Raw genomic sequence first — 17766 nt, forward strand, 5'->3', positions numbered from 1 at the left:
CCCTCCATTCTCCAGAGGTCCTTCTGGCCCGAACCTGAACGGGAACAGAAAGATCTTTACGCCGAGCGGTCACCGCAGCGTCGGCACTTCCGAATATGACGTCATCTGCAGCCGGTCAATCCTGAAAGGCAGCCAGCGCTCTGACCGCACCGCCGGGCAGGGGTCGTTTATATTGACAAAAAAAGATGGTTTGTGGGTATTTACACATAAAATTGACATGTTTTTCAAGTTCAGCGTCAAGAAAACCATAAAGTAATGCCCCCAACAAAAAGTTTTTGAAAAGCTCTTCACCAGCCCTTTAACAACGTTAACGATGGCCACGGATTCATAATTACAATTCATGGGCAATTCGAGAATACGAGGGGAGCAAAAGAGCACAGTTCAAAGATGGTTTAAAGGAGCTTCTTAATGGGGCCTACCAACTCTGCTTCCCCTGTGGCCGTACGCAGCGTAGTGATCACCCTCATGGTGTTACACGTTCAGAACGTATCGCGACAAACCCAGTACAGTTAAATTCCCTTACAATAAGAAAAATGTCTTAAGGGCCCAACCTACAAAACCTATAAAACCCTCCAGCGCATATTTCTAAAACTGCCTTGAGAAGGAATGCCACCATGACATACCAGGATAGTAGACACGGAAAAACGGGTTTTACCAAATTTTGCTTACAGATAACGTTACAAAAGCGGCTTTGACTTGAGGTGACTAAAAAGAAGGTATCTTCACCGCCACGGGATATTATACAAGAGCTGTTTTGTCGTCACACCTTCTGGCTGCAATTTAAACGAAACATATGAAACTAATTTATATCAGGTAAGCAGCTGTTTAAGTCTTAAAAAATCCAATACTCCCGGTTGGACAAAATGAAGGCCCTCAACACATCAGCATCTATGCAGACAACTAATGGCAATTGCGTACAAAGGAATCCTTACTTGGTGTGCGCCAGCTTTCTTGCGAGTTCTGTGTTGGATTCAGTAAGGGCTGTGACTTGCTTTCTCAGCTGAGCATTTTCAAGGTCAGTGGAGTGCCAGCGCTGGCAACATTCCTCCTGATTCTGTACGAAGTCCAGGAACATTTCTGCAACGTCAAAGGCGGTTTCTGGCAGTACGCAACAAAAACAACCGTACCCCACATCGCTAGCCTCGTGGTTCACAAATTTCGAGCTGCGAAATGGCGAGGGAATTGCAGGTACAATCGTGCGGCGGGAAACGGCATAACTGCTCGTATTTGATTAAAAGTCTACAGCACAAACGCAGCCAGATTATCATCACTATACAGCACTGTGGAGGCAAGAATGATGCAAAAGAAGAGTTTTCCAGATACCCGGAACAATGAGCTTTTACAGCTAGCAGTGTGCACAGAAACAACTCTGCTGTCCTCTACGAAGAAACAATCCCTAACGGCATTAGACTCGCGAGAAAGGCTAAGCGATGTGTGTACGGCTGAGCGGAATCCGCATATGGTTCATGCAGCTAAGCTGAAGAAAAGAAACGGGCAAGTATTCCAAGCACCGTAATTAGCATTCCTCGGGAATTAAAAAATTTGTTGTGCACGCGAACCAGATACATTGTCCCCACACGTTTGTAGTGACTCTTAGTCGGCTGGTCGGGACTGTTAAAATAAGTAATAAGCTGTATTGTTTAGGCAGAATATCATGTATTCAGCGTCCGAACCTTCACTTTCGGGATAGCCGACTAGCTGCCGGAAGAGATCGTCGAATTGGGCGACCAAGGAAAGCTTCGGGGGCGTTGGTTCCATGGCGGCCTGCGTGAAGAATTACAGCATTGTTTACGCAGTAGCATATGCCTCAAATGACACCGCCGTCTATGCACGTGTTTTAGTAGCGACCATGTTGCAATAGCTACCCCGACATTGCATGTTTAGACAACGTAAAATTTCTCTCTGTGGACTAAAATAAATAAAGGCACGCGATAAAAGGCAACCATTGCTTAACAAAAAGAGCAAGAAATGTAGTTCGGCAGGAAAGGCACTCATCAAAGCCTTGACAGAAGGGTTGAGGACAGTTACCTCTGAAGAAATGCAAAAATTCAAAGGCACCGTACTTACCTACGACTAGAGTCCTTCAGTGTTTTTGCTAATGCTGTCACTGCCAAGAACGAAGCATGTGAATGTAGCCCAGACGGAAAATTTTCGTCTCAAAAAAGGGGCGTGAACGTGACCTCGGTTGAACGCTAGTCATTCGCACGGATCCGCCGCTCGCTGGAAGCGGCTCGTGATACGAGGCACGCGACAGTTACCCTCGAGCCAGACGAGGAACCGCCCAATGCTTTGTTGTTTTTTTCTCGCTTTCATGGCTCGTTCTAAAAAATTAAACGTTAATGTGTGTTACTTCTTAATTAAACAGCGTTTTTAGACAGACATTGTTTTTTATACAAAGTTAGCGGTCTTTTTTATACTAATCTAAACGTTACTATAATGAAAAAGATTGCGGTTTTGTAGTTAGTTGCATTTGGCATCCTCCCACGCGGCATTCTGCCTCATCTGCTAGCAGTTGTTTTGCACTGAACTTAACGAAGTGTTTTTTTAGTTTCAAGCTGTATATGACATGGTCCCTGGAATTTTTTATGTATACGTCGGCGGAAAACGCTTTCTGGCGATGATGATGATTGTGGGGTCGAACGCGACGGAGCTGCACCCAGGATATGAAGCGCGCTGTAGTGAAGGACTGCGGATGAAATTTGACCACCTGGGTATCTTTAACATGCGCCAAAACCTCGACCCATGCTAGGTTTCGGTTTTCGCCTCCATCAGAAAAGCAGCCAGCCACCGCGGTCGGGATCGAACACGCATCCTTTGGTTTAGCAGTACAACGACTTAGACACTGAAGAGGTTTCTAGTGAAATTTTGGTACTGAAACTGATCTAAATAACCTAGGCAAAACGATAGCGTGGAATAGGCCGCTTCGCGATTACCCTAGCATCACGCCGGGCGTAATTTCTTGTCGCTAGATATATCGCCGTAGATATGTGAACGTTTCTGAATTCGTGTCCGCCGTCAGTACATGAACTGAACTTCTACAGGACGAGTACGGTTACAGTAAACGCTGTTATCGTGCTTCAGCGACATTATCTCGAATCTGGCTGTTCAGACGACACTATAACTGGGGGGCGTTTTATCCCATCCGGTGTCACGCAAAAACATATTGGAAGATTTTTATTAGAAATAAAAGCACAGGCGTTCTTAAACCATCTATTACAGAATTCGTCACAAAGCTGCTGTGAGTCGAAGAGATATCAGCTAGGATAAATTTACTGCTGCCCTTTCAGGTTTCATTAAGCTAACCATCTAAAATTGTGCTAAATTAAGAATTACAAAAACGTGTTTTGTTTCTTGCATTCGTTGCCGCTCCGCGTTCTTGGTATACCATCGCTGTCCAGCCGCGTTCGCATCTTGAACTGGGAGACATTTTAGGGGCGAAGCTCCTAAATCCATGGGTCTGTCCATCCATTGTGTCTCGTGGTACGTGACCGCCGCATGCTTTCGGAGATGTCGCAAAGTGGGCCGCGTTGCACGCGCAAGAACCGGCTGCAACCGGCAGCGCAAACTCGGCACCGAGAGCGCGAGCTTGTCTGTGTTCGCCAACGGAGGCGCGAGCGCACGTGCACTGCGAGGGGGAGACCACGCAAGAGATCACGCCACGAACGCAGGCAGTCGTTCTCGGAGATCGAACGAGACGCAAGGACCTTTTCTCGTTTCCTCTCGTCTTGTTCGGGCACAAGTTCGCCCTAAATAAAAGTTCTTTCTTTACCGTTGTGTCCCATCCTACGTGACAAATTGTGGTGGAGGTGCGGGGTAGTCCTCGATGGCGCGGGGTCTTTCACCAGGTCTGGGCCTGAGAGCATTGACTCTGAAAATAAAAGTTGATTTGTACAATGTAAGCACACAGTCTTACGTCTTTCTTAATGATGTAATGGGCGAACTTTCACGGGTGAGTTAAGGTTACCGATGATCTCCCCCCCTCTCGAGCTTCGCCCCACTTATCATCATTCATTCCGTGGATATGGCGTGATTATTTTTTTTTACTTTTCTTGCCCAGGGGTGCTAATCAAACGGGACAACACCAGAATTCCACTACGTTTTTGCTTTGCATACATAGACGAGACAATTATACCACTCCTTCTTGCGCAGCTTTACATAAAGGAATGTATCTTGGACGTAATTAACAGCTCGTCGCGGGTTCGATTCCCGGCCGCGGCGGCCGCTTTTCTGATGGGGTCGAAAAGCAAAAACGCCCGTGTGTACGAGATTTCGGCGCACGATAAAGATCCCCAGGTGGTCAAAATTAATCCGGAGCCCTCCACTACGGCGCGCCTCATCGCCTGCGTTGCGTCGGCGCGTTAAACCGTACAATCAATCAATCAAATTTTTTTGCAAATCAAGCACAAGTACCTGAACAGAGATGTGTCTAGTTCTGACTGCCTAAGCTGCCTTCTTTATGTAGTTATGTTTTATACTCTATAGAAACACCAAAACAAAGATAGTGTGGTTTGAAAATATTCAATTCGCAGCCAGCTTTTACTGTTCGTATTCAAAAATATTTATTCAGTTCACAGCCAAGTTTAACTTCTTGCATTCAATTCACAGACGCGAAGTTGATAATCACACACCTATCAATGTATATACAAAAGGTAAGTTGTCCTTGTACCGACATAAAACAATCAGCTGCCATTGCTATCACTGCTATAGAGAGAAAACTGACAAGCAAAACCTCAACCCCGACAAATTTCACTTTTAAGTTGTAGTGGTACTTTTGTGCTGTTTGACAAGCAATAACTTATTTTCTGTATGGTTGCTGCAGACAAGTCCTCAGTCATACTAAACACGGAATAAATGGACTTGAAAGCATTGCACATGATAAGATCTGTTGCTAAAAGTACGAACTGAAGTACAGTATTCTGACAAAGTCATACACGACGCAGTTGTTTTCAAGGAAAATAAGTTTATTGGAGCGAACTTGTGCTCCCCTAACAACTCAAAGATTACACAGGCGGCGAAGCAGCAGTCACCAAAGTGATGTGCTCAAGCGAGCGTCGGCGATTCTAAAGCCACGGCATCTGCTCTGCAGGCTTTTATCTTTCGGCGCGAGTGTTTCTCGAACCGTCGATTTACATCCAGATTATTGTAGATCAAAGAAGATAATTCTGGGCTAGTGACGTTAGGTCGAAACATTCTCCTTAACTGAATGTGATAGCCGTGCGGCATAAAAATAAAGAATGGAAAACGCGCTTCCCTTGAGACACAGATAACAGAGCCCGGCATGGCCGGGCAGTAAAAAAAAACAATAAATAAACAAACCCATACATGATTCGCAGCAATGCTAGGTAAGCTGCTATACCTCCCAGGTAACCGATAATTGCGCCACTAGCGCCAATTTGTCCCCTGGTGCTTGGTAGGCAAAACTGTCAAACCAAGAAACAACAAAAAATCACCGATGCTGCTATGGCAGCGCTTTCGTTGATGCGCGAGGTGGAAACGCCGTGCCGCTTATCGTCTGCTATGAGCTGAACGAGCGCGACTGTCTTAGTTTGCCGTAAGCGTGAACAAACACCGCTTGCATTTTGCTCTTCAGATTGTGTTGCTGCTGCACATTTTGTTTTCGACAGCTTTCAGTTGCTAATTTGATTGTGATTGTAGGGTTTTACGCGCCGACGCAACGCAGGCGATTAGGGGCACCGCAGTGGAAGGTTCCGGATTATATTTCACCACCTGGAGATTTTTAACGTGCGCCGAAATCTCTTACACTCCGGTGTTTTTGCTTTCCGCCTTCATCAGACAAGCGCAGTTGCTAATTTTCTTATACTCTCACAACGAGCACAAAACATTTGTTTGGATATCTTTCTTAGATGAATACGCGAGAGCCAGCACGCCCTGAACCGTGGCAATTTTGTTTGGGGCAGAAGAAGTAGTAGGTGGGAAATGTGGTTTATTCACTGATTTTATTAGCAACGTATGGCAAGCGAAGTTCAATACATGCCACAATAGCACAGAGCTGTGTATCTCGTATAGTAAGTACAAATGTCCGCATTCTGTGTCGGTTACACACATATAAGAGGCATCTTCGCACAATTTGTCGTATACAGAAAATTACTGTAGAGGTCACCACGTTTATTTTCTGTGCACAATACAATTCTACAGAAATGATGTTTCAAAAAAAGACGCGGTTGTGAATAATAAAATGATTATTAAGTGAGACGACCAGCTCATTTTGCCACCATTAAAGGAGCCATGAAGAGAAAATGCAAGTTGGTTTTATTCGACAGATTTCGTGTTTTATAGTGCCCCCAGCGCTTGTCCGGATACAAACGATGCTTTATTCACTGAGAAATTAACCAATTTAGGTTAAAATTTTGATTTTCCCGCTAAATCGTTTGTTTTCGGGGTCTGCAATGCATTCACAGGAACCGACCGCCCTGCAGCCTAGAATACCTTCTTTCACGCATCCGCCGTACAGGGTAGAGACACGTATACGCTGGCGCCGCCATTTTGGGTCGCTCGCTCACCGCCGAAGCAAGTCATTGTGTCAAAACCGCGCTAAAATTATCGCCGCAACGCGGTTTACTGAAGAAGTTTGAATCATATTGTCTGTTTCGCGCTGCTAGGTCTCGTGGGAAAAGAAAAGAAGAACGCGTTGAGCACGTTGGGCCAATTGCGGCGGCACGGGACCGCTCAAAGGTTGTCTCCACCCTGTACAGCGGTGTTGGTTTGTTCCCGCGTTTCTTTACGTTACCCGAACCTAGATGACGCCACCATACCGTGGAAAGCGTTTGGTTTGTTTTTGCCCGTATTTAAACCTGGCTTGTTTTTGTTCTGGGAGGAAATATTCGTTCCCTGAAACAGTGCTCGCTCGACAAATGTGGTCACGTAAGACACCGTTGCTTGCGTCAATCGGCCAGTGTCGTCTGAGACAACCCCAAGCCCCGTAGTGCTGTGCAGCTAAACCAAGCATGCTGTGCGCAGTACGAACAGCAGTACGCATCAGTACTTCTATGTTTACATGTGCTTTCGTAACTTCCACTGTTTGTCCCACCATTCTTATTGCTTTGTAAAGAATGTGCCCTAAATTTAAGCGCAAATCGCTTGTTCGGCTAGTTTGTAAGCTGTACTTAATTTGCGTCTGCTTCTGCCGGCCTCCACTAATCGCAGAGCAGGCTCGAATGACATCATAGGTTCTGTTGCGGGAAATGAGCTGGTGGGTCGCATGGCCATTCCCTTTTTTTCCTAATTATGTAGCTTATTTGAGCGAAGTTTACGTTAAAAGTGGTGTCAGTATGATTCTAACGAGGCAATCTTATGAATGAACCAAACTTGTGTTTTCTCTTCATGGCTCCTTCATGAAGAGAAAATGCAAGTTGGTTTTATTCGAAATATTTCGTGTTTTATAGTGCCCCAGCGCTTGTCCGGATACAAACGGTGCTTTATTCACTGAGAAATTAAACAATTTAGGTTAAAATTTTGATTTTCCCGCTCAATCGTGCGTTTTCGTAATCCCAAGTGACATCACTGGAACCGACCGCTCTGCAGCCTAGAGTACCTTCATTCACGCATCCGCCGTACAGGGTAGAAACACGTATACGCTGGCGCCGCCATTTTCGGTTGCTCGCTCGCCGCCGAAGCAAGTCATTGTGTCAAAACCGCGCTAAAAGTATCGCCGCAACGCGGTTTACTGAAGAAGTTTGAATCATATTGTCTGTTTCGCGTTGCTAGGTCACGTGGGAAACGAAAAGAATAACGCGTTGAGCCCGTTGGCCCAATTGCGGCGGCACGGGACCGTTCAAAGGTTGTTTCCACCCTGTACAGCGGTGTTGGTTTGTTCCCGCGTTTTTTTACGTTCCGTAACCTAGAATGCGCCACCATACCGTGGCAAGCGTTTGGTTTGTTTTTGCCCGCATTTAAACCTGGCTTGTTTTTGTTCTGGGAGAAAATATTCGTTCCCTGAAACAGTGCTCGCTCGACAAATGGGGTCACGTAAAACACCGTTGCTTGCGTCAATCGTCCAGTGTCGTCTGAGACAACCCCAAGCCCCGTAGTGCTGTGCAGCAAAACACCAAGCATGCTGTGCGCAGTACGAACAGCAGAACGCATCAGTACTTCTGTTTACATGTGCTTTCGTAACTTCCACTGTTTGTCCCATCATTCTTATTGCTTTGTAAAGAATGTGCCCTAAATTTAAGCGCTAATCGCTCGTTCGTCTAGTTTGTAAGTTCTACCTAATTTGCGTCTGCTTCTGCCAGCCTCCGCCAATCGCAGAGCTTAGCTCATGTGACGACATAGGTTCTGTTGCGGGAAATGAGCTGGTGGGTCGCATGACCATCCCCGTTTTTCCTAATTATGTAGCTTATTTGAGCGAAGTTTACGTTAAAAGTGGTGTCAGTATGATTCTAACGAGGCAATCTTTTGAATGAACCAAACTTGTGTTTTCTCTTCATGGCTCCTTTAACAACCGCTCCATATTCTTATTCTCGTAAACTTGCTAGCCCAAAAAACCTTTTATAGCTAGTGAATTTTCTGCGTGATTTCGACATTCATCACCCCTAGTAAATGGAAGAAATACCACCATGGATATCAATAAACAAGGCGTTAAAGAAAAACAAATATTGAGAAAGGTACAAAAAATGTGTCCTAGCCCAGGTTGAGCACGATGCGCTGCTCGGCCGTCGCGCAGGTAACTCGAACTTCTCGTAACACGGAATGCAAGCGGTCAGCTTGCACGTAAATAATTTTTAGGGCTTCTTTAGTGTTAATGAGCATAACAAGGTGGTAATGTCACTATAAGAAACTGATCGTCGGAACGCTCTAAAGCCAAACCAGTTTGTCGAAGGAGCATTTAAGCACCTTAGGCGAACATATTTCCAACCTTTTCTCTGGTGTAAAGAAAATGTAAAGCAACCACTCACAAACCGACACCGAACCGAAATTTCTGTCTGCGTGTTCGCTGGCATCAATCGGCTCATCAGAAACTGTCGACAAGTAGCTTCACATGCTTACAACATTACTGACAAATGCGCTGTCCAAACAAAAAGAAATTCAGTATGAAGGAACAGCAGAAGATGTTTCGGTCCGCATTGCAGCTTTTTTGAAAAGGATAGCGCTTGCTTCTTCACACCTTTGACTGAATAAAATGTGTGCTGACCTGCCGTCCGCTGGGAAGCGGAAAAATTTCGCGGCGCTATTCCTTCCCGAGTTGTCGCACCGCACAGCGTCAAAGCGCCCGTTGTGTCCTTTTCTGAATTTCTCTGGCATTTTCAGCTTGTTCGCACTCCAGACACCACAATTTTCACCTTCAAGGCGTACCACAAAAGTTCTACACGTGCACACAGTGAAAGCGGCAGGAGCAGACGGACAGGATGGCAGCAGAAGAGATAAGAGCGAAAGCGCCGCCCGTCGGCGCAACGAATGAAGCGGCTAAATAAATAAATAGGATGCCAAAAAAGGAAACAGCCAAGAACACATTTTATTTCTACACATAATAGAATCACTTTACTTTATGGCTGCGTATGTTGAAAAAATACAGCCACATATGCAAAAGTTGCCGAATTTTAGCTTGGCTACCAGCGTTATGGCGGCACTTTATTTGCGATACCGAAACTAGCCGAAGTGTCCGGCCCCTGGCAATATTGTTCTGCGGCCTGTGACAGCACAAGTACATATTGGGTGAACTGTTCAGCAGCTGTTGAATGCATGGTATTATACCAGCTTGAATGTGCCCCCCGAAGGGATAATATTGAAAACGGTAACTTGAGAGGGCCCACATAAAGAAAAAGGCTTGGCACCAGGGCTAAGGGAAACTAGTGACCATTTTCGCATTCCCAACTTGAGGCGTGAATGTGTACCTACAGAATGTGTACCTACAGCTGGTAACAAATAAAAAACCTTTGTCCTGTGCGCAGCCCTATCTCCGACCTGTCTGTATGTCCTATTATCAGCTGGCTTAAAGGGGTCCTGAAATGCCTTCCGCCGATGCATGGATGTACATGTAACCAAATAAAGCAATGTATTAGCAATGTCCTCCTGCAAGAATTTTGTTAAAGCGATGAGTATTAGCTGAGAAATCGTAAATCAAAAACCGCGAATTATCGTCGCGCCGTATTTCCTCCTCCTTTCAACTGTTTCTTCGCTGTTGGCCTCCCCTCCCATGATGCTCCGCTCCTCAGCGGTGACGTACTTCCGCTATTGCGCTCCCACAGACTGCCGTCTGCTACGGGCCAGCTCTTTCGGCTTTTTCATCTCTGTAGACACCATGGACACAGGCTGGAAAAGCGAACGAATGACCTGGCCGCATGTGTGCGGCCTGGCCTTGCCCTTTCGCGGTGTACGTAGCTGCAGGGCTGCAGTTGGTATCGGCGGCGAACTCGCAGCCGCGTGGGGAGAATCGTGCGCTCGTTCCCTTTGGTGCACCGCGCACTGTTTATCCAAAAAGCGCGGTCTCAGATGTGGCCCCGCTGGTGCCGGGTGTTAATTTTGCGGTGGTTGTAATTCCTACTACCGGCGGCATGTGAAAAAAGACATTTTCAACCGACACAGAACCCGTGCACAAAACGCGCCGGATCGGATCGCTTTATCAGCGGCGATGAACGTGAATGCGAAGAGCAAACCAACGCTGCACTCGATCAGCGAGAACCCGTGTTCTGACAAGCTGCACCCATGTGTTGCATTTAACACTGACGGGAAAGCGTTTGTTTGCACTTGTTTGGATAGTCGTAAAATGTCCAAACACTCCGGCACTCCGCTAGCAGATCAGCCGGCGAGACATTTCGGAAAACATTTGACAGATGGCGCCGTATGCATTAGTGTGTCGCTACGCAAAACTGATGAGACGCTCTACTAAAACTCCCATCGCGGTGTCACGTAGCGGGACGCAAAAATTTAGCGTTTAGCGTATGCAAAGGCCACAAACGCTGTACTAAAACTCTATTAGCAGCAAAATAGCGTGCGTATGTGAAACCGCTTGCGTTTACAAAGCTGCACGCCGAGCGCGTACGTTTCAAACCTAGTGACATCGTTTAAATACACTGGCAAGCACAGTGTAACGTAGTCAGATATCAACCGTATGCTCAGGCGACAAGCAAGAGCTTGTTTTATGTGGGGCGGAGATTGCGCATAAAGGCTCGTTTGCACTTGCGACGAAAGCGAGTGAGAGCGGCAGGAATTCCGTCGCTTTGTCGCGCGACGATCGTTTTTGTCGAATGGTCGGGACAAATTTTGGTTGCGCGACAGAATTCCCGTCGCTTTCGCTCGCTTTCGTCGCAAGCGGGAATGGAAAGTTCTGCCGCTGCCGTCTGCTACGCAGCTCGGAGGTAACCGCGCGATCTGCTCGGGCCGGATGAACGCGCACACTCCCGCACGGCAGCGCCCCAAGCGGCAGACGGCCGCGTACATCGCTCCCGGCGCCCGCCTGGAGCCCGCCCTCGGCACACTAGCCAGTATATTTCAGGCACTATAATGGAGGAAAGATTTTTTGCTTCCGATGAACCTGGTTCTTTGCCCCTGTGTTTTTAAATACGTGAAGTGGTTAGCACGTCGTCCTCACGCAGCTCTGTATCGTCGTAGCATCGCTGATTGTCCGAACGAAGCTTGCTGCTAAGCCAATGCAACGACCGAAGCTGTGTGTGTGTGTGTGTGCATCGCCTCCTGTGTGTTGTGGACGCGTTCGTTTCGCGATGAAATGCGACATTGTACTTCTGCGGGTGGATAGTGCTTCCCATGGTCTGGATTATCTTTCTCGAACGACGTACCACTCAACCTCGCATGGGGTATGTGCAGTGTGCCTGGCTAAAAGGCTTCTCGCTTGCGCGCCAGAGTTGTGACTTGCTGCTCGTCCCCGCAAACCGGGTGTGAGGTGAGTGCCGTATTTACGACGGGCAGGAGGAGGCAACTCATCGTCTGTCAATCGCGGTTCAGACTTGCAACGCATGTTGTGACGTTGCGTTCGTTCGAAACGCATCTCTGGATTGTTTTGAAGTTGAATAAAATGTACGCGTCAAACCCGGGCATTCGGTTCAGGGCGTTCTCTGCGATTGCACCAAAGAAGTGCCACGAGACTTTCTTTATGGTACGTACTCACGTAAGATAAAATCCACGTCGTGTTATGGCCGTGTTGCATTCAATACAAACGGTTAAGCGTTTGTTTACACTTGTTTCGTTTGTCGTAAAATGTCAAAGCACTCCGGCACTCCGCTGGCAGATCAGCCGGCGAGCCGACGCTGAGCAGACGACTCATCTCTTTGCCGGAAGTGCGTGAAAAAGCCGCCCAATAGCAGGATGTCTAGCTCATGACGAACATCTGGGAATCGATGATGTAGACATGTGAAGATGGCGGCGTCCAAAAACACGAAGGAAAGGGTGAGAAAAAAGCGACAAACTTTGCAACAAAAGTGTGAGCTTTCCGCTGCGCGTAAAAGAGTAATACTTGGCACAGGTGACGTTGGCGACCCAATCTAGCGATTGCGCTAGTTCATTTAGTGTGCTCAAAATGCCTTTCAGGGCCCCTTTAAGGTTTCAGACCAACGAAGTGATTAGCAGACAGATTATTCAGCATGGTAGTTACTAAACCTTCGCAATGGTGAACATTACCTGCCTGCCTCACGACTCCGTACACACAATTATATCTTACGCCGCACAGGGTAACTCCGTTATACTGCGGCAAAACACAACCATGTGGTCTACATAGCAGTGCGGTGTAAAATACGCTATGCGCGCAGAATCGTTTGCAGTTGCTAGCTTGGTTACGATGGGAGTGGTCATGCGCCGTCCCAATGCCCCGTTGCTGCCTCTCGCCACTGCACGTAAGCGACGAAAACGCCCAGCGGGCTCAACACGGCGCGCTAATAAAGCGCAGCGCACAAGTTTGTCGGAAGCGCACTCACCACTCTCGCAAATCGAGGTGGTAGAACTGCTGCAGAACGCCCGTGGGGAACCCGCCGTGGTGGCTCAGTGGCTAAGGCGTTGAGCTGCTGAGCACGAGGTCGCGGGTTCGATTCCCGGCCGCGGCGGCCGCTTTTCTGATGGAGGCGAAAAGCAAAAACGCCTGTGTGTACGATCTTTCCGCGTACGTTAAAGATCCCCAGGTGGTCAAAATTAATCCGTAGCCCTTCACTAAGGCGCGCCTCATCACCTGCGTTGCGTCGGCACGTTAAACGCTACAATCGCTCAATCAGTCGCGCCCATGGGGAAGAGTGCTGGGCTCAGAGGGCTCATCCACATGGCGGGTGCGGCTTCACAAACGTGACGTCAGTGCCTTTCCTAACCTTCTCTTTCCTTCATGCTGCGAGGTTACCGCAGAACAGCCATTTTTCTTAAACCATGACGTCATATCCCGGAACAAGAAAAAGGTCGCTTTTTTTGTTTTTTGATGTCTAGTTGGCGCATGCGCCGTAAGGCTCGTCCAGCGTTCGTGAACGTCGGGTCCTCGATACGCCCGCTCCTCCAAGCAGAGAGGCATGGTTGCTAGAATATCCAGCCTTGTGAGCGCCAAAGCGCAGTATTTTGCCGTATTCCGCCACCAGAATAGCGAATGGAAATGAAGCCACGAATTGTCAGCACGCATCGTCCACAGTGCGTGCGCGAGGGTCACGAATCGGTGATGTCGTATCATGGTATACGCATTCCGCGGTCTGAATCAATTATTTCGTCCACCGTGTGAATCGGCCTTTAAAGACAACTGTATCCTGCCACCTCTGCTGCATAAATCAGTATCTTTTCCTCGCGTTTCCTTGGCCTGTCTTTGCGTCTGCAGCTGGCACATCATGACCACTGCCATGACAGCGGAAACGAGGAAAACCGCATGATCTAGCCTCGTTCTTTCCAGCGCACCGCCAAAGCGTCATGGTGGGGCCATCTGGCACTGGCCCTGGGAAACCCACTACTTTGCTACCCAGGTCCACGTGCAGGTAGCGCACCGTGTCCGTTGCGGATGGCTTTTCTGTCCTCCATGGCTCCGCGTTTCGCATTCCTGCAGGCAGTTTCATACGAGTTGTCAACTAGAAAAAAACATGCGCTAATGTCAACGCGAACTCCGACAAGGCGCTTACAACTATACTCACATTTTCTTTCCTCCATGGCGCTTACGATTCAATGAAACTTCGGCTGCACATATTGAGCTTTTTACCAGAAAACATTTGCTGTGCAGTTCGCTATTTAGAAGTTATACTATGCGCAAAAAATTTAGTTCCCAAAAATTGGTGTTGAAATAAGCTGGCGTGCGCAGATAAAAATCAAACGCAGAGTCGAGGAGGTTTGCGAAGTACATTTACCATTTGTTGCAAACTACAGTGGCACGGGGAGTTGTTTAAAAATATTTGTAAATACTTCGCCGCTTGTAGTTTTTATTATTACAGGTTTTGTGCTTCCAAAAACAAAGGAACAGTTTACCTCTGGAGAATTTATTCTAGCCTGAATCAGAAACATTCATCACGCTGTTTTCTTATCAGCCGCCGGTCAACTTTTATAGATACTGTTTAGTTCCAGATATTCCCTCCGCGGCCAGGGATAGAAGGCGGCCTCCCACGATTCTGCCCACGGCGGTGCCGCAGTTGCGGGATGCGGTATGAGAGCGAACGTCTATCGGGGAGCGTTCCGCTCCGCATTTCGGGTTCGCACCACATCTAGCTGCGTACTGCAAAAGAAATAACTGTTCTCGGAAGTTGCTGGGCATTTCGTTGCGGCTATTGGTTGGTTGGTTGGAACCAAAAATCAGTGGCGCGTACCTCAGTTCGCGATTTATTGGTATCGGGCCGTATATGCGACGAGTAATTCACGTGCACCCAGGGGATTGTGAGCGGTGGCTAAAATATCAAGAACGACACCTTTTATGTGAACGCTCGCGTAGCAGTGGCTGTTAAACCTGTACACGAATTTGATCGCTTGTCATGCCAATGGTGCAAATTTATTGCAGCACAAATGATATTTCCACACAGCCGTGCGCAACAAATGCTTTTTTTATGATAGACGTCCACGTAGCTGAGTCATACGCAAAGCCAGTGTCACCAGCAGATTGGTGACAATGGCAGAGCATCACATCAGATAGTGATGCCAGTGAAAATTTTTGTAAGTCTTAGCATGCGCTCCATTCTATCGTGGAATGCTGTGGCTATGTAGGGGAGGATTGTATGCGGAACAAAGTGTGGAATGAAACGGAGTGATAGGAGGAGGTGTAAGGGACGTCTTCTTGAAGGGGCGTGTTTCGTGGTGGCGCAGAGCTTCAGAGCGGAGACCGTACGTGCGCCCTGTGGCAGGCCGTGTCCGACCTTCCCCCGGTCAACCGGGACACCCTGGCGGCCTTTGGGCTGCATCTGCACGTGGTGGCCAGCAGCCCCCCGGGTCAAGATGCCCATTGAAAACCTGGTGCAAGTGTTTAAGCCCACCGTCGTGGGATACTCCACCACCCACGTGGCAAGGGTTGGTGATCATCACGGAGAGACACGCACACAGGCACAGGTGGGTAATGTCTTCTGCTTGCACCGTATGTATCACATTGCGCTTTCGGAACAGAGGCTGCCGTAATTACGCACAAATTCGGAAAGCATGTTTGTCAGTTGCTTCCTGCAGGTGCAAATAAGGTTGCGCTTGCGTCGCCTTGCTTCGATTGATACTAATATAGAGCCCATGTGTAGAAGAAGTGGACACGATGTCATGCGTCCTCTTCCTTTCAGTTTAATGGCAACGACACTCCACACTACCAAGGACTCGGTCAATCCTGTTGGAAAATCGTTGACATGGTGCAAAATAACTGCACAAGGCGTAAAGCTACAAAGAAGTTCCTTTTGTCTCCTTGATTTCTTCAAATAAATGTCAGCACAACGAGTTTTCCGGAAAGGGGTGCCGCAGCCTCGCACTGATGATTTTTTCATGTGTTTACTCGTTGCATTCACGAGTAAAAGGAAGTAACCGGATGACCTGTTTGTTTGTTAAACCAGGGCATAGCCGTTTAAATAATCCCACGTTGAGAGAGGCATCACTTTCGTCACTGCTTATTTGCTTGGAGATGAACAGCCTTGCCCTGTGAAAGAGCATATGAAACGCTCTCGGCCTCTCCAGCAGGAGGAAAGAATTAACAATTTTGCCCACTATTGGTACGCCTTCTGGTAACTTCTTTGCTGCTGCGGAAACAAGGGACCACTTGAAACTGCATTTTTACTGGCTGTGTAAATTACTGTTAGCCTTCTGTCCTGGTGCTGACAAGCCCAGTAACGACATGGTTTTGTAAGCGCTGTGCATGCAGCCAATGTTTGTTTACTACATGATCCGGCGAAGCCTAACTATACCCCGATAAACTGCTAACAGTGTTGTTTTTTCTTTGTTTCTTTAGAGGGAAGTCGAGTTTCAGCTGTTTAGTGGTAGCCTTTGTACTGGAGTTTCATCTGTGTGATATTGCCTCGGGGACACCTTTTGTTTTTAGGTGATGCACGCACTTCTGGACCTGCCGAGTGACTACTGGTCTCAGATCCTGAACAGCGACAGTGACGGCAGCAGCACCGGCAGACCGGAACTGAAAAATACCAAGGGTAAGTGGGCAGCGATGCTCAGTTCTAGCCTTCCCCTTTTTCTACTACCAGCTTAGCGCTTAAATGCACCATGAACAGATAGTACAACTTTGCTGATTTTGCAATAACTAGCATTTGGTAACTCATTGAGCTCTATCCTAGCCAGGGAAGACGTTTCTTAACAAAAAAAAACCGCAAAGAAATAAATATCAACTCAAATTTTTCGATGGAGTGAGGTGATGTACACTGAGCTTTTTACACCTTTTTTGTCCGAAAAGGGTGTAAAAATCTTGTCCCATGCGCGCACTTTTAAAATATCTTTTCGATAAAAAAGGGTGTAATGATGAAAAGGGGGTCTTGGCGAACACCCTAATTAAAGCGTGTAAGCTTGCGTAACAACCTAAACAAAGGGTATGGGAAGCGCAGCAACGAGTGACTGTTGATCGGCTGAGCGCGTAGCATGACATACTGGCACATTCAACATGCACAATTTACACTTGTACGGCAAATGAACTAAGCAAGTAAAACTAAAGGGATGCATTGGGAGAGCAAGTACGTACTTACCTAGAAATACACCTGCTCTTCTTTCATTTTATAGTCAGCAGATAAATGTCCTATGATAGTCGACGGGTTTGTCGGCAAAATCAGATATTTTAGCGCTAAGTTTAGAATTATGCAATTTAATGAGAGCGTATGCAAGGCAGCATGCGAATTTGCAAAAACGTTTTAATCAGGATGTGGTTATTACATTCAATAGGCCATTGAATTTTATTAAATGCCGAACAAACATTCCACACCATTTCAACGCCCACCAAGAAGTGGGTGCATTATTTCAACACGTTTTGCCCCACAAGGTTGTAAAGCTTTCTACGAAGTTGCCATCGAACCGCTGGCAACCAGTTGTTACATAGGCGAAAGGCGAGCCCTAACCGGCCTCCTTCATTTCCGTCATGTCAGGTGGCGTGGTGAAGAGCTGCTAGCAAAGGTTGCTGCCTTGGTTACGACGACCAGAAGCAGAATGCAAACTTTACTGGTTTACTACACGGCAAAAGATGAGCCGAAGCAATACCGGAACACCCTTCCTGGCGAGGTTACAGTATATGACTCTAACAGAGGGACAGCGTTGATTAGCTGCTCCAGAACAAATGAGAATTATCCGCAGTTTTATACACAGTAGCCGTAACCGCTGCGCTCCTTTACCCGTTCTTTTTGTGCACACGACACGCTTATAGTAAAGACACTCACAAAGCTCACGATCTTTCCAGAG

At 47.3% G+C, this 17766-nt stretch overlaps 1 protein-coding gene and 1 long non-coding RNA gene across 3 annotated transcripts in view; one reads left to right on the plus strand and one right to left on the minus strand.

Moving 5' to 3' along the window:
• LOC144174746 (rac GTPase-activating protein 1-like) overlaps positions 1 to 1107 on the minus strand; it is a 43340-nt gene extending 42233 nt beyond the window's left edge. The window contains exon 1 of one of the 2 annotated variants that reach the window (XM_077703586.1): positions 933 to 1107. In XM_077703586.1, the coding sequence (XP_077559712.1) occupies positions 933 to 1075 (143 nt within the window). In that variant the 5' untranslated portion in view covers positions 1076 to 1107. Of the gene's footprint in view, positions 1 to 918 lie in introns of both variants that reach the window. The other variant, XM_077703587.1, reaches the window with a different exon arrangement.
• Positions 1108 to 15188: 14081 nt separating this feature from the next.
• Positions 15189 to 17479, plus strand: LOC144175295 (uncharacterized). The gene is made up of 3 exons (XR_013323636.1): positions 15189 to 15453; positions 16415 to 16520; positions 17457 to 17479. It is a non-coding gene; the product is annotated as an uncharacterized LOC144175295 (long non-coding RNA).
• Positions 17480 to 17766: the final 287 nt, after the last annotated feature.

The sequence above is a fragment of the Haemaphysalis longicornis genome, unplaced genomic scaffold (genome assembly GCF_048455015.1).
Source record: "Haemaphysalis longicornis isolate Haplotype H1 unplaced genomic scaffold, Haemaphysalis longicornis Haplotype H1 scaffold_3, whole genome shotgun sequence".
NCBI classification, from domain to species: Eukaryota; Metazoa; Arthropoda; class Arachnida; order Ixodida; family Ixodidae; genus Haemaphysalis; species Haemaphysalis longicornis.